At 42.8% G+C, this 17,013-nt stretch overlaps 1 protein-coding gene across 1 annotated transcript in view; it reads left to right on the top strand.

The window, feature by feature from the left end:
- The window catches only part of cblb (Cbl proto-oncogene B, E3 ubiquitin protein ligase), a 59,141-nt gene that overhangs the window by 19,996 nt on the left and 22,132 nt on the right, over positions 1-17,013 (top strand). The window contains 3 exon segments of the mRNA XM_034213293.1: positions 6,183-6,329; positions 13,955-14,111; positions 16,405-16,526. Of these exon segments, the coding sequence (XP_034069184.1) occupies positions 6,183-6,329; positions 13,955-14,111; positions 16,405-16,526 (426 nt within the window).

Raw genomic sequence — 17,013 nt, 5'->3', positions numbered from 1 at the left:
AAAAACCCACACACGAATGCACAGCGATCCGTGCACAGGAAGCGGTTTGTGTTTGCAGGTTCAGAGGATTTAAACGGAAAATTAATATGTGAGGATCAAAAATACTCATGTAAAACTTGTTTCTGTATTTGGATTTTATTTACATGTATATGAAACGGAACACATTTGTGTGTGCATTGAAAAACACAAGTGTGCATCCTTTTGAGGATCATGAAATAGTGTGACTCCTTCTGTGTGCATGTGTGTATTATGAGACTGTTCTGAGCCCATAATTATCTGACAACTTTAAGTCAAAATATAACTTCCCTTTCCCCAATCACTTTTTTACGATTATCACAACATTTTCTTTGTGCCACTGCTTGCATAATTTTTTCTTTAACAATGTTCTGAATGCATAATGAACTTTTTTGTGAACACATGGAGCAGTGAGTTGTATGAGAGATGTTGAAGTGCTGTATAGTAATGAGAAAGTATATGTGAATCCTGTTCTTTAAAGCTTTCATCCATTAAAGTTGGTTCTCAAACTTTTTCTGTCAGGCAGGGAAAAAAAAGTCGGGCCCCCCAACACAAATAATCACATAATGGGCCAAGTTAACATTTATTAAAATACATCAATATGAACATGAGCAAAAAAATAAAATAAATTACTTTGCTAGAACAGTGATAATAAAACAATGCTCTGTGTGCTCATAAATAATACAATTGTGCAATCCCTTTGCTAGAACAATAACTTATAATACTTTGCCACTTTGCAATCTCTGCAAAAAAATGAAAAGAAAGAAAATGCTGATATTTGGCAAAAAAGTGTGTCTTATCATTAGTGGCTGCAATGACCCTGTTTTGCACTGCACATTTCTTCAAAACGGGTTTGCAGGCTTGACCTTCCATCCTCATCATGTACATTACACACCTGTGTCCTACAGCGCCCTCATAGGTATATAAGTGTAACTACACGACACAACAGTTAAGTGTTCCGCCGGTCATGCCGACATCATCATTTTTTTCTTTATTTATTTTTTCATAAAAATGTTTCCTCCTGGTCTCTCGCGCCCCCCCTGATATGCCTCTGTGCCCCCCAGGTGGGGCGCGCCCCCCACTTTGAGAAACACTGGGGTAAAGTAAGATAAGTAAATGTTGTGCAGAGCTCAATCCCCATGCACATTACGTCCTGTCCATATATTTGTTCTCTGGTTGAAATAGTGGCCCAGTTGATTGTTTGATCTGTCTTTGTGTTCATGGTGTTCACAGTAAACACTACATATTGGTGCTGTACTTACAGTGAAGAGGGTAAAACATAAATGTTGCGAATTTAAGGTTTTCTAAACTTAATGTCAAAGTTGAATCACTTCAGTTACGTTGCAATTTAGCACTTTTAGGTAGTTGCACGATATTTCGAGATTCAAAATCTACTCAAAACAACCCTTCTGTCTCTTACAGTTTTTTTCAATTGCTAAAAAACACATTTTTTAACAACAGGGCTCATTTTCTCAAAACACTTAACACAATTCTCCAAACCACACACCCAAAGTGCAAAACACCTAATTTTTCTTGCAAAATGAAGTGCTGCACCCAAAACGACATAAACACTTACCAAAACCTAACTTTTGCACCAAATGGCACACACTTCATTTATAGTACAATACACTTTGTCCACCCAACTAAACACTGTGGTGCTCTATCTAAAGGGTTTGTATGTGTTTTGGGGTTTGTATGTGTTTTTGTATTTGCAGCGTTTTTCTGTTGCGTTTGTTTTCAGGATTTGTTTGTTTTTCATTTCATTATTTGCAGCTGTTCCCTGCTTATGTATGCCTTTTTGGCCGTTGTTCCGCGTTTGCACCTACCGGCCACCGTACCTTCAGCAGGTTCAACTCACCAGCCATTGTTTTAACTTATTAAATATCATAACATTACAAACACAACACTCTTTATTGTTGCTAATACTTGAATGTAAAAACATAACCTTAACTAGAGAATAAAGTATCAACTGTGTGGCGCCAGGAGATGCTTAATATTATATAAAATCTCCCCTGGAATATAAGAACTCCACACATTGCAGCAGATATAAACCAAGAGACATAAAGAACATGTAGAGTAGTAATAATGTTATGAGATCATGTGTCATTTACTACACATTTTAGGGTTATAACAGTCACCACAAGACAGTTTTCTATGTGGTCATGTTGCATGTGACTGATGTGATATCAGTGTTTCCCACAGATCTGAAATATACTTGGGGGGGGTGGTGGTAGCGGGTTGAGGTGACGTGCAACAACATTACATGAATAATGTAATGTAAGGTTAATGAATTAACATTAACCTTTCTGTTGGTCGCTTGTTAGCAGACCATGGCCGTGAACATGACCATGACCACGCCATGGCAGAGCGAACAGGTACAGGCAGGGCCCATAGTGATAGCCCTATAGTTTAAATCTACTACCCACAAATAAACATATGGACATGGGTTACTATTTAAAAAAAATGGTAAATTTATTTAGGAACCTATCAATGTGATTCTAAGTGGGGGTGGACCTTAAATCCTCTAGGGGGGTCTAGGGGCATGCTCCCCTGGTCAGAATTTTTTTTTACATTTTGGAGTTAAATGCATCAATCTGGTGCACTTTGAGGGGGCAATAAAGAGACTAGATCTATGGAAACACCCATATGAAACAGAACTGTTACATTTAAATAATCATACAAATTACAAGAACATTGCCATAACCAATATGAAAAAACACTAAAACTTGTTTATTTATTTATTTTTGGTTCATTTAGACTTGTGAGTGTGTCTGTGGTCCTGAATCAGCCTCACCTGTCTCCCTCCTCTCCCTCCTCTCCCTCCCTCCTCTCCCCTCCTCTTTCCCCCTCCTCCCCCTGCCTCCCCTCCTCTCCCCTCCTCGTCCCCCTAACTTTCTTCCCTTCCCCTCTCCCCTTCTCCTCTCCATCCCTCTCCCCTCTCCTCTCCCTCCTCTCTCCCCTTCTCCTCTCCATGCCTCCTCCCCCTGTCCCCCTTCTCCTCTCCCTCCTCTCCCCCTGCTCCTCTCCTCCTCCTCTCCCCCTTCTCCTACCCTCCTCTCGGTCCCACTTTCTCCTCTCCATCCTCATTCCCCCTTCTCCTCATCCGCTCCTCTCCCCCTGCTCTCTCCCATTCCTTCGTCTCCCTGCTCCTCATCCATCCTCGAGGCCGCCACTCTCCTCGTCCATCCTCATCGGCACCCTTGCTCCTCTCCCCTCCTCTCCCTCCTCTCCCCTCCTCCTCTCCATCCTCTCGCCCCTCTCCCTCCTCCTCTCCACTCCACTCCTCTCCCCTGCTCCTCTTCCCTTCCTCTTCCACCCCTGCTCCCCCCTTCTCTGCCATCCTCTCCCTCTACCTCCTGCTCCTCTCTCCCCCTGCTGCTCTCCCTCCATCGCTCTCCCCTGCCCTCTTCCCTCCACCTTACCCCCCTTCTCTCTCCATCCTCTCCCCCCTGCTCCTCTCCCTCTCCTCTCCCTCCCTCTCTTCCCCTGCTCCCCTCCCTCCTTTCCCCCTCCCCCCCTGCTCCTCTCCCTCCTCTCCCCCCTGCTCCTCTTTGAGGGAGCAGCAAAGACTAGTTTTAGCTCTCAACAAGTTTTAAAAGTGTATCTTACCTTTTTTCACCTAGTTAACTTTTTATTTTTTATTCATGCATATTTTACGAATCACTTCCCCCTCAAATGGAAATATGTGTTTACATAAATGGTGACCAAACCGTTTGAGACTCACTGAGAACTTAGACTAAATTAACTATCTAAACACTCAGAGTCCTTTACCTCACCTGAGCTGAGGTTATCCCGAGCTTGAATGACACACAGAGACCAATCAAGGGCTTTGATGTATGATCTGTATGACAGTGGCCATGTCGGCAGGCCACATCATGTAGACAGCCAGTCACCCTGTGTGAGGCAGACCACATCATGTAGACAGCCAGTCACCCTGTGTGAGGCAGACCACATCATGTAGACAGCCAGTCACCCTGTGTGAGGCAGACCACATCATGTAGACAGCCAGTCACCCTGTGTGAGGCAGACCACATCATGTAGACAGCCAGTCACCCTGTGTGAGGCAGACCACATCATGTAGACAGCCAGTCACCCTGTGTGAGGCAGACCACATCATGTAGACAGCCAGTCACCCTGTGAGGCAGACCACATCATGTAGACAGCCAGTCCCTGTGAGGCAGGCCACATCATGTAGACAGCCAGTCACCCTGTGAGGCAGACCACATCATGTAGACAGCCAGTCCCCTGTGAGGCAGACCACATCATGTAGACAGCCAGTCCTCCCTGTGAGGCAGGCACATCATGTAGACAGCCAGTCACCCTGTGAGGCAGACCACATCATGTAGACAGCCAGTCACCCTGTGAGGCAGACCACATCATGTAGACAGCCAGTCACCCTGTGCAGACCACATCATGTAGACAGCCAGTCACCCTGTGAGGCAGACCACATCATGTAGACAGCCAGTCACCCTGTGAGGCAGACCACATCATGTAGACAGCCAGTCACCCTGTGAGGCAGACCACATCATGTAGACAGCCAGTCACCCTGTGTGAGGCAGACCACATCATGTAGACAGCCAGTCACCCTGTGTGAGGCAGACCCATCATGTAGACAGCCATCACCCTGTTGAGGCAGCCACCATCATAGACACAGCTCACACCCTGTGTGAGGCAGACCACATCATGTAGACAGCCAGTCCCCCTGTGTGAGGCAGACCACATCATGTAGACAGCCAGTCACCCTGTGTGAGGCAGACCACATCATGTAGACAGCCAGTCACCCTGTGTGAGGCAGACCACATCATGTAACAGCCCAGTCACCCTGTGGTGAGGCAGACCACATCATGTAGACAGCCAGTCACCCTGTGTGAGGCAGACCACATCATGTTAGACAGCCAGTCCCCCTGTGAGGCAGACCACATCAGTAGACAGCCAGTCACCCTGTGTAGGCAGACCACATCATGTATAGACAGCCAGTCACCCTGTGTGAGGCAGACCACATCATGTAGACAGCCAGTCACCCTGTGGTGAGGCAGACCACATCATGTAGACAGCAGTCACCCGGTGTGAGGACAGACCCATCATGTAGACAGCCAGTCTCCCTGTGAGGCAGACCACATCATGTAGACAGGCCAGTCACCCTGTGTAAGGTCAGACCACATCATGTAGAACAAGCCAGTCACCCTGTGAGGCAGACCCAATCATGTAGACAGCCCGTCACCCGTGTGAGGCAGACCACATCATGTAGACAGGGCCAGGTCACCCCGTGTGTGAGGCAGACCACATCATGTAGACAGCCAGGTCACCCGGTGTGAGGCAGAGCCACATCATGTAGACAGCCAGTCACCCTGTGTGAGGCAGAACCACATCATGTTAGACAGCCAAGTCACCCTGTGAGGCCAGGAACCACATACAGTGTAGACAAGCCAGTCACACCTGTGTGAAGGCAGACCGACATCATGTAGACAGCCAGTCACCCTGGTGAGGGCAGAACCACATCATGTAGACAGCCAGTCCACCCTGGTGAGGCAGACCACATCATGTAGACAGCCAGTCACCCTTGTGTGAGGCAGACCACATCATTGTAGGACAGCCAAGTCAACCCTGTGTGAGGGCAGGGACCACATAATTGTAGACAGCCAGTCACCCTGTGGAGGCCACATCATGTAGACAGCCAGTCACCCTGTGTGAGGCAGGCCACTTAACAGGCCAGGCCATCGGGAAACCCCCCTGTCCTCCCGATGGCCAGTCCGGGACTGGGTACAGGAGGCGTAGAGCGAGGGATCATTGTCCACAAGTTAATCGATCGCAGATGGCTTCGTGGTCACAGACGAATACAAAAAAACAAACATAAAAGGGTCGCGAAATATACTTGGGCGGCCATTAATATACCTGGGCAGCCCGCCCACGTAGTCTATGTGTGGGAAAGCCTGGATATACAACACCTTACAAAGGCCTTTTTTGTTACTTATTTTCCAGGCTTTGAGACATGTTGTAATATTGATACAGTTTATTTATATTTGCTTATGTAAATCATTCCTCTAAGTTGATGTATTGTATATTGGGATAGTGTCAGAGAATGTACCATTTTCGGTAAATCTGCACTTCACAAAATGTGCAATGTGTTAGATATAACTATTTCTCTCTTGTGGCCTGCTCTTCTGCAGGAGGAACCTGACCAAGCTGTCTCTGATCTTCAGCCACATGCTGGCTGAAATAAAAGCCATCTTCCCTGGAGGACAGTTCCAGGGGGACACGTTCCGGATCACCAAAGCTGATGCTGCGGACTTCTGGAGGAATTTCTTTGGAGAAAGGTAAGCTTCAACTCATCCAGGCGTCTCCTTTGCAGCCTTTATTGGTAAATCAATATTTCATTTAGAAAGACAAGGAGAAGCTGTGAGTGGAGATGTTTCTCTTTTTTTATTTCCAGGATATTACCACTTCCATACCACTAGGACTTCAAACACAAGCTGTTTCTTAAGATAATGACACACGCACACACAAACATAAGTACATAAGTGTGCATTGAAATGCCTTATTGTGCTTACAATAACCGAGTTATCTTTATTAGCTGCTATATAGTGCCCCTGACTGTTATCTGGGGTGTAGGGGTGTACTGTAGGTGAATGCACTATCCTATGTGATATAGAGCTTTCTTTATGGCCCTAGAGTTTCAGTTCTAGTCCTAACCGACAGACCGTGGAGGCTTTTAAAAAAGGCCTCAAAAACCATCTGTTCAATAGAGCCTTTCCCTAGACCTTTTATCTTATTTATTACTACCCTTTTATTTATTTATTTTGTATTGTTTGTTTTTTACTAGCTTTAACATTCTTTCCTCACAGCCGTGTTTTGGTATGACCATGATAGTTGATTTGGTTTGCCCATAACATCAAAACAATATCTCCTTCAGATAATAACAGGACCAAGTAGACACACAGTGTCAGACAGCAGTAAGGACATCCAGAGTCCATCTCATCAGGTGGAGGCCCTGCAAATCCCTTCCTGCTAGGAGCAGAGCTGCTTTGACTGGTTATAGAGTGTTGATTATTCTCTTAGGAATAGTTAAATATTGAGGAGTGAGCAAGAGAAACTCAGAGTAGGTTGGGCAGGAGCTTTATCACTTTGTTGCTGCAGCAAATGTCTTGGTCAATTATCTGGCTGTAACTTCCACTAATCTTCAGTGTGTGCCTGCCATCAGTTGGAGCTCTCCAGAGTTCTACTTGTGTTCCGAGTTCTTGCTCCAAAAGTTTCATTACACTATGTACTGTTGATTTCCATCAGCGACATGCAGTCAGGGGAGGCAGGGGAGGCAGAGCCTCACCTGTCATACTCCAATGTAACAGAAAAACAACTAAAGAAAAACTAAATAATAATAATAATAATAATAACATGTCTCCACTGATCTGTGTTGTAAGTGTGATTTATGTATGATTCCAATCGCTTTTTATAGTCAAAATCAGCATATTGGCCGAGCTCCGCTACAACTACATGGGAGCGATGAGATTGAGAAGTGAGGCAGGGACGAGCTCTGCCTCTCGTGAGCCCACAGTAACTGGCTGGAGCGCGGGCACTAATGTAGCGCGGGCACTTATTTTGTGAGCGCGCTCAAGCCAGTTACTGTGGGGTAAGGTGAGGCACAGATGAGCTCTGCCTCACCTCAGAATGCGTCACCCCACAGAAACTGTCTGGAAAGCGGGCCCTAAGCGCATGCCTGCACCATCTCACTGTATGTCACCAATGTAATGTTTGTAGATCCCTTTATTACATTTATCCTCGCCATCCATAGTCTCTAAATAACTTATTTCACGTATATATGATATTTAGGCCCGCTGGTCTCATCGTACAACGGCAATGAAAAAAGCACCAGGGGAGGCAGCCATAACCTCTGCCGCACTGAAGGGGGCGCACGTGAGCCCACAGGTTCTTGTTGCTACTGTTATTCTACGCAGAGACGGTAGACGCAAACAACAAACTAGACTTTTGAAACTAGAGGAAGATAAGGAGGACTTTTACAAAAAAGTAATAGAGATTGTTGTCCAGAAGGATAGCATGGACTTCATCTTCAAGTCAAGGTAAGACCACCATTGTAATGAACATGGGATCTTACTAAGAAAGAACAATCCAATATTTAGATTGTGGGTATCCTTTTGTTGAACAGTCTGTTTAAAATGAATCGAAGCATCAGACTAAAAAAGCTTTTGAAAATAACCGAACATTTCGATTAAGGTCAAAATATAATATTTGTAAATCTGACTCTGAAAGAGTCAGTGCCTCACCAGCCATGAACCTCACCGCACGTCACTGATTTCCATGAATTGCAAATGGTCAGTACCGAATGCCTCAATAGCTTCAGTTGTTAGGTGAAGACCAACTCCACTGTCATGATGTCGTAGATATGACAAGTGTCCACACTGGAGTGTTCTTGAATGATAGCTATATTAAAAAGCTTTGCACTCAAACACAGATTGTGACTAGCGAGACGTCCCTTGTTGGCTTCTGTAGAGGTTTCCCCTTTAATGCAAACACACTTTTCTGTATTTGCTGCAAAGCCACATTTATGGCTACAGATAAATTCATCTCTCTGCCAATGTATTTTCCTAGTTATTTTTCTCTGTGTTCCCACCAAGCGGCAAACTGTGGGGTAGAGCCGGGAAGCCAATACGGAAGTGCCACACACTGCAGTTCATATATTGGCCGATAGGCGATGGCTGCAGAAAGGAGCAATTTCCATAGACCCCCATGTTAAAATGCCCAATGTTACAGCAGAAAAAAACAAGTTTCTACCCCTGGCTCCATACATTTTATTAGCGATATAGTTAGATTCCACCTTCATGATTATGGATCTGTGAGTGAATTGTTTTCTAACGCGACCCTTTTATTTATATTAGGTCTTAAAGTTTGTGCATAAATTAGGGCGTGGTCACATTGAGTGACAGCTCTGTGAAGTGACTGCCACTGTTAGCTTCTTGTCTCTCTGCTACCTGCTCCGTGAAGCTAGCTACAGGGACTCTGCCTGCTCAGCTCATCCAGGAAACACAACTTGTAGCCGGCCGTGGTTGTTTGTTCTTCCTGCTTATATATCGGACTATTGTGACTCGCTCTGCGGTTAAAACAGACGGCGCATGAATGCGGTAAGTGAAATTTGAGTGCTTTATTTATGTGTTAATGATTTTAATCAGCTACGTAATGAATGGTAAGGCTTGGGTTAGCATGTAAGCTAGTGGTAGCTACATCGGTGCTAACGATGCTAATCGTAGCCTCCAAGTTAAAATCATAGACTGTATATATAAAGGTTAAAACTAAATAGACAAGTGTTAAGCGTTAAGTGGGATAATACTGTTGAACAAACGGCTTCTGTTTGAGGTTGATAAAATAAGGTTACATCCTTGTAACTTAGAGATATTTTATTATGTAGGTAGGAACTGTATGCATCTAAGGTTAATTTAAATTGGCTATGCTCAAGTATGTAGACAAGCTAATGTCGAAGTAGTGTATGTGAAATCAACCTCACAATAAGATGTGTGTATATTACAATTATTAATGTCATATTTCAAGATGATTACTTAGATATTACAATATGGTTGGTTGAGCTGGAGTTCATTATTGAGCTTACACGTTAACGTCACAGTCATCTGAAGAACGAACCCAAACCTTGTTGTTTTTATTAATTGCATTACCAAATGGGTATCAAATAAACAGTAAGCATTGGTAACACAACTTCCAAAGTTACAGTAAAATAAAAAGGCCCCTGACTCGGACAATACACAATCCAACATGTTCAACAGAAGATAGTCAGTTATATTGTTTGTACACATGGTACTTTACATATATATATATATATATCTCTGTTTGTTTAAGGTGTCCAGGTGATGCAGACAGGCTGGACCAGAGAGTGAGAGACAGAACTGGACTCCTCACAGCAGTGAACTTCAGCTCAGGTACAAAGACTCTTTTTTCATACTGTACAAATAATCAAGAAAGATATTGGTTTAAATGAATGAAGTATTGACTTGAATACACTGATATACATTCCATTACACAATACTAAATACTAGATCACCTACACATCAGTTAAGTTGAGGGTTTTTTCCATGCAAAAAGTTACATTTAGATGATAACAAGCAATATGACTTTGTCAGCTTTCTAATGTAATGTATTGAAGGCAAAGATATTTAACACATAGTGAGAACTGCTACTATTTATCTCTCAATATTGTCTGTAAAAAACGTGGTAAAAGTTATTATTTCAGTGAGACAACAGAGCAAGCTTCTACAGTTCCACTACGTTTTGATAACAGTTAAATATTATTTTGATAATAACATATATTTCAATGTTGATGAACTTCATACTGTTCATTCATAATCTGATTGTCTTTGTAGCTCACTGTTAAAATAAAAAAAAAACATTACAATTACAAAATAATTATATCTACAGCCCCATAACACACAAACACACCGCTTTCATAAATAACACACTTGTTCTGCAATAATATGTTTTATGTTTCCTGTCATTTTTGTTAGGAAAGGACATGCCTGAAAGACAGGACATGTTCTCCTTCTCTGAGGGTCAAGAAGAACATCCAAGAGGAACATTAAAAGCTGATGCTATGAGATTTTAAGACCAGTACAGGACATTCACTAAGAAACTACTTTTATTGTAAAAACAGTCAGCTGATCGAATGCAGCCATTTCCACATCTACACTCCATCAGCTGATTATTTCTATTTGCCTCACTTTATGAGCTTCACATCACTTGTGCCTTGTACCGCAGAGTTTGCAAAGTCACAAATAAATGGGGCCAATCTTCAGTCAGATGTGAATGTGTAATCTAACATTTTCAGTAAGAATAATGGACAAAAGGAGTGCAAATACAAATACAATTTATTGAAATGTGAACCAAAAGTTAATCAAATGTTTTAAATAAAAAGCACATATGGACAGAAGGTGTAAACCTATTAAATGTATAAGTAAACACATTTAGTCAAATAAAGTGACTAAATCAGGCCTGGTCCTCCTCGCAGAGGAAAGACCCTCAGTCCTCTCCAAACCAACAGACAGGACGTCCATCACACGGAGGTTTCTCCCTGAAGTCTCTGCTGCTATCTGGACACCATGCTGTCTCAATCCGTCCACACTGAATATGAGAGGGGGAAAATGAAAATAATAAATGCTTTAGACAATAATAAATATAAAGTTGACTGTTGAGTTGCTCAGTTTTTTTAGATTGTCAATACTATTACTGTATAACTAATATCTCAGGTTAAGAGGCACATTCAAATAAAGATTGGTCTTTAAATACATTTTGTCTTTTGAATTGTTTGTCTAAAGTCAAGGATCTAGAACTGGTACTTAGTTTTAATGATACAGTCTGGTTATTATGCTGTTTGGAGGAGGCCTCACAGGTAAGAGCACTAACTAGCTACCATCACATGTACCTTAGCTTGACTTAAATGTATTAAACGTATAGTTAAGTGATATCAAAATATAAATAACTAATGTCATGCAAACATATTAATATTTGCTTGATTCCAGTGTTGAATTTAGCACAATTGCATACAAACGTTAAGTGGTTTTAAGATTCTGAAGTATTATGTTAAAACTCAATAACTTAGATTATTATTTATAGTTTTGCTGAATAGTTTCATGTCCGCTTACCTTAGAAACGTAAAATGCGACGGCAGCGTGCAGATGGGGAGCATGTTAGCTTAGCTTGGTAGCTTCAGCTAGCTCTGGAACTTCCAGCTCGGTGGCAGGAGGTCCCGCCTCGGCTCCGCCTCTTTGCCCTTATTTGGAGCAGGCTGGAGAAGGCGGGAGTTGAACTCTGACGTCACTGTTGAGCCGTTAGTGGCCGACTCCGCCTACTAAGGGCTTCACGGCAACTCTGCAGAATCCTATGGGTGACGTCACGGACCCTACGTCCATTTATATATACAGTCTATGGTTCCCACACAGAATCAGGCATTTGAGTGTTAAATTGTTGCTGCAATAACTTTTAACTACGGATAAGGGGGAGAGGATGGATGGATGGATGGATGGATGGATAACTTTTAACTATGTCACAAAGTAGCATGTTTGATCATTGAGGCTGCTTTTCAGTCACCATATTCTCCATTTGGTAATTGAACATTTGGCAAAAGGGCCATTCCTCCAGTACCTGCAGTCAACATGTGGATGTGTCCTTGGGCAAGATACTGAACCCGGAGTTACCCCCGATGGCCAACCATAGAGCATTTGGCACTGCTCTGCATGAATGAGGTGTGAAAGGGTGAATGACTCGTAGTATGTAGTGCGTTGATGGTTCGTAAAGACCTGATAAAGCGCTATATAAGTAGAGTCCATTTAAGTCCACCCTGTTATGCTTATTCTTAATGGAAACTGATAGTTTTTGGTAAACTATTGTTCATCTTTAACATTATTAATATTTAATGTATCAAATATATATATATATATATATAAGTAGCAATACCAAAAGTTTAGCATAACACGTCCAGCCCAGAGGTCGCGTTAACCGAATATTTTCCATCTATGACGGATTTTTCTTAACAATGACGGACAAATCTGAAAGCAGTCCATAATTTTTGACAGATTAGAACAAACTCGGAACAGCGCCAAAGTTTCCCCGCAGTGAGGCTCCGGTGTTATGCCGTGTTATGCATGCCCTCCCAGACTATCAATTTTGTTAAATTATTTCATTTATTAACGCTACAACATAGCGTTTTGTGAGGCGGTTGTCGTTGTTGGGTGAAAAGCAAACAGCTGTTTTTGCTGCGTAGCGCAGCGCGAGCAGGCTCCTGTGAGCGGCAGCGCGCTCCTTCACTACAGACTATCGCGCCACCTAACCATTCGCCAAAAATGTTTTTGATACCAGCGGTAATCGGCCAAGCGCCGGGCAAAAAACTATCTTCAAATAAAAGACAGTCACCGGAGGAGTTAAAGGAGAGTGACGTGGATTATGAGAAGAAGAGGGAGAGAAAGTTTCAGCCACACTGGCTTGATCGATGGAGTTGGCTTCAATATGATGATATAAACAGGGTCTTTAGTCGGCTCTGTACATCAATGCCGACCTGTGCTGACAAGTAAGTGAAGAGTAGAACATATATATAAGCTATATTCGCTATCGGGAAATGTCCCAGCAGTTTAGGATAATGAAGGTTCTAATCTAATCTATTACATAGCCATTACATTTCTAACTCCTGATGACAGGAAGGCAGAAAGCGCATTATACAAATAATAATACTCATAGCAGAAATGTCACCCTCCTTTTTTTCTTTTAACAATGGCCACAATATAATTATTTTAATAAACCAAATATGAACAATTGAGGAAAATGAGGAAGAACTGATGATTCAAATGTTGTAGTACAAGTAGTAATGTAGTTTGTGGATAAATGACTATTGCAACAAATGTGTTTATTTCCTTCATTATTAGTAGATTTTTTTAACGAATGCTCCGGGCCAGTGGAATTTTACCCTTAATGTCTACCCCTGCCTCCAAAAAGGAAATCATACCGTTTCCAAACCTAGCTGTGCCGTACAAATCATTGAAATGTCTGTGAGTTTTGGCTTTACGCTGTGCACGCTCCCGCGAGGTGCAGCAGCCATGCATAACACGGCGCATGTGAACTGTCCCCCCCCCCCCCCCCCCTCGTTGAGACAGTTCACGAGCATGCTTCCCCCCCCCCCCCCGTCAGAGTTGTGTAAAGGCCGACGGGTAATTCTGGATTTTGACAGAAGTTTTACGATCCTGTCCGTCAAAATGACGGGCAGCGAAAAAGTCTAGCGCAACCTCTGGTCCAGCCTGTTACTATTTTCCCCATTAACAGTAATACTACATTTTGACCATAATGTCATAAGCTGGACCAAAATATTGACTTTAACAAGGTATAGATTTACTTTAACAAGGTATGATTTATGATGATGATTTGATAATTTTTTTTGTAGGACAATAGTGCCTTGGAAGGTCTTCCGTCAGTGCCTCCATGAAGTACATCCCATCAGCTCGGGTCTGGAGGCCATGGCCCTCAAATCCACCATCGACCTCACCTGCAACGACTACATCTCTGTCTTTGAGTTTGACATTTTCACACGCCTCTTCCAGGTTGGTCATACTAAACTAAGGATCCTACATTGATATGTTATTGTTTCACACACATAACATATCTCTGTACTAGTGATTTATACTGTTTTCAGATCATAAAAGGTTTGGGCATTTGCATGCGGTTCCTCTAGTTTGTTGTTTTGTTTTGCACACTTCTAACAAGCCAGACATATGCTGTCAAATTACCGATAGAAATGTGGCTCTTAATGTTTGACTTTGCAATTTGTTTTTAATGTTTTATGATAATAGGAGGAACAGAAAACCTGGAAACACAATGCTTAAAAATGTTGGTGTCTTCATTACATGTGTTCCAATCCACTTGCAGTTTTAACATAAGAAAAAGATGCAAAGCCTATCAGATCGTATCATATTATAATGATGTGCCTTTATGTGTGTGTATCTAAGTTTCAATTATTTTGCCAACCCGAGAAAGTGCAGTGTGAAGTGTTTTTGTACCACTGGTTCTGTAGAAAACTGTAAAATCTCAGTCCCCCCAGCCAGACTCTGATTAGCATCTGGTCAAAGCTAGGGCAAACATATTTAATGTGGCTTTGACTTCTTTAAGACCGTAACATTTTCTCGGGAACATTTGCACTCATGGTGCATGGACTGCAGCGCGGCGACCGTGCTACTGCAAATCTGCTTGGACTAGATATATTGTGAAAATATCTGACTGTCCACTTAAGCGCAAACTTTGTAGGATCTACTCCAAATACTGCTTGAGTTTGAAGACAGCAGAAGTATCTGACAGTGGATAGTTTTGGTTAGTTTAGTCAGATGTAGTCTTTTATCCAATTGGAATCCATATGGATGTCAGCCTTATCATTAGCTGCTGAGGAGTCCTGATGGGAGGCAGGTCTGGGATCAGAGGGCCAGCATGAAAGTGAGAATGACTGGGTGAAGAAAGTAGGAAACTTTCTGACAATTCATCATGATTATGTACTGCAATCCTCTCAGGAGACATCTTCGCCGTTGGGAAAGGTCTTGTATTGTAAAACTACAGCTGTTTCTGTGCTTTTTCAGTGGTGTGTGCATAATGTGTTCACTAGCTGTAGGTTATTAAATTGCTGCTGCTTTCATTCACATGTGATCTCCTTCCTCTTTGGGCCATTATCCAGTTTACAGCTCAAATCAACAACAGAGTGGTCAGGCCCGGAGACAGTTCCAGTACCCATTAGGTTTTATTTCCTCTGCCAAACCAGCTACTAAGTGCAGGATAGCCGATCCTTGTCCCTGGGGAGTTTCAGCTAACAGGCAGGATGGTGGAGAAAGTGTTGGCTACCTTTGGGTCAACTGGCCCACTTTCCCTGAAGTCCTCCCAACACAATGACCCACAGCTTTATGCTCTTAAGTAAGGCATGTGATGTGAACAGCTTATCTGTCAATGGCAATATTCTTTTTTTAATATCTACATATTAATGCAGAATCTTTGGATTCAGACAACTTAGTTATTGTCATTCAGAAAAAAAACATTCGAGCTGGCAGGTGAGGAAATGCAGAGGCTTGGTTGTTTTTGCTTGGCTGTGCAGATTGTAGTCAGATGTCGAGTTCTCTTACGCAGCGTCCACACAGCGGCGTGCGTTGACGCTTGCCGGCGGGCGTGTCTGAAACTCGACCAACAACCAATCACATTAATCTCCCGCCCCGGACACACAAGCAGCGGTTTGATTGGCTAGAGCTTGTACTGGCATATGATTTGATTGGCTGACGCTTCCGCCGAAGCTTCAAAAGTTGAACATTGCTCAACTTTTGCAGCGAGCAACGCGAGCAAAGTGAAGCAACGCTCCCACAATGCAGTTCGGCAAAGTGTGACGTCACCCCATTCAAAGTGAATGGGCAGAAGCGTTGAAGCTTCAACGCACGCCGCCGTGTGGACGGGCTGTTAGAGTTCTATTTAGTCTTTCCTGCTAAGCAGTCAAGTAAACATACTTTAATGTTATCTAGTTCTCTTTTTGACCTCTGTTTAATTTGTTCTGCAGGAAACCTAAACTAGTTAAATTGATCCAAACACTACTGGCTATACAGTAGTGTCCAAGCTGCTCCCTAAATGCTTATCTTGTTAGATATAATGAACCTCAGACTCTGAATCCTCTCTTATTCAGTTAATATTTGTAATCATTTGACGGCAGCCAAATAATTCAGTTTCAGTGTCAACATACTATAAAATTAATATGTATCTCTTATACAGGCCCATTTCCACGACTGGTAATGACTTGTGCTTTAAGCATGGATAATAAATGTACAGTTGATATTATTATTTTAGGTAAATCAACATTTGGATTGTGTTTTTCAGCCATGGGGATCAATTCTGAGAAACTGGAACTTCCTGGCAGTGACGCACCCCGGCTACATGGCTTTCCTTACCTATGATGAAGTTAAAGCCAGACTGCACAAGTACACCAACAAGCCTGGCAGGTATGGTGACTGTGTGTGTACAGTATTTTAAATGTTTTGTTTTTTTTCTGGCAGAAAAGCGCAAGCATTTCGCTTCATCAAAAAATCCATCTCTGTAAAGTTCAGAGGTATTCAGCTTGAAGCCTTCCGAGTGGCTGCATGCTGAGCAGTCTAATTATGGCGCATTTCCACTACAGCGCGGTTTAAGCGTGCCCGGCCCGTTTTTGGTTGCGTTTCCACTCGGCGTAGTTCCGGCTAGCGGGTACTTTTTCACAGTTTTCTGGCTCTCCAAAATCGAGGTTCTTTCCGGGCCAAAACCGGGCTGAGTATGCTAAACTAGCGAGAGAATCGCTGGCAACTACAACAAAATGAACATATTTGACCATGATGTAATTGTAATACACGTTTCAAAATGATGCCGAAGTAACAACATACTGATACCGGTTAGTAAAACCATGAATTAATTCTTTGACAAGTCTGCAGACAGACGGCAGGCGAAACACCTTTT

This window comes from Gymnodraco acuticeps, unplaced genomic scaffold (assembly GCF_902827175.1).
Source record: "Gymnodraco acuticeps unplaced genomic scaffold, fGymAcu1.1, whole genome shotgun sequence".
Taxonomy (NCBI): Eukaryota; Metazoa; Chordata; class Actinopteri; order Perciformes; family Bathydraconidae; genus Gymnodraco; species Gymnodraco acuticeps.
Note: the sequence above shows the minus strand (reverse complement) of the source record. Positions and strands in the feature narration are given on the sequence as shown.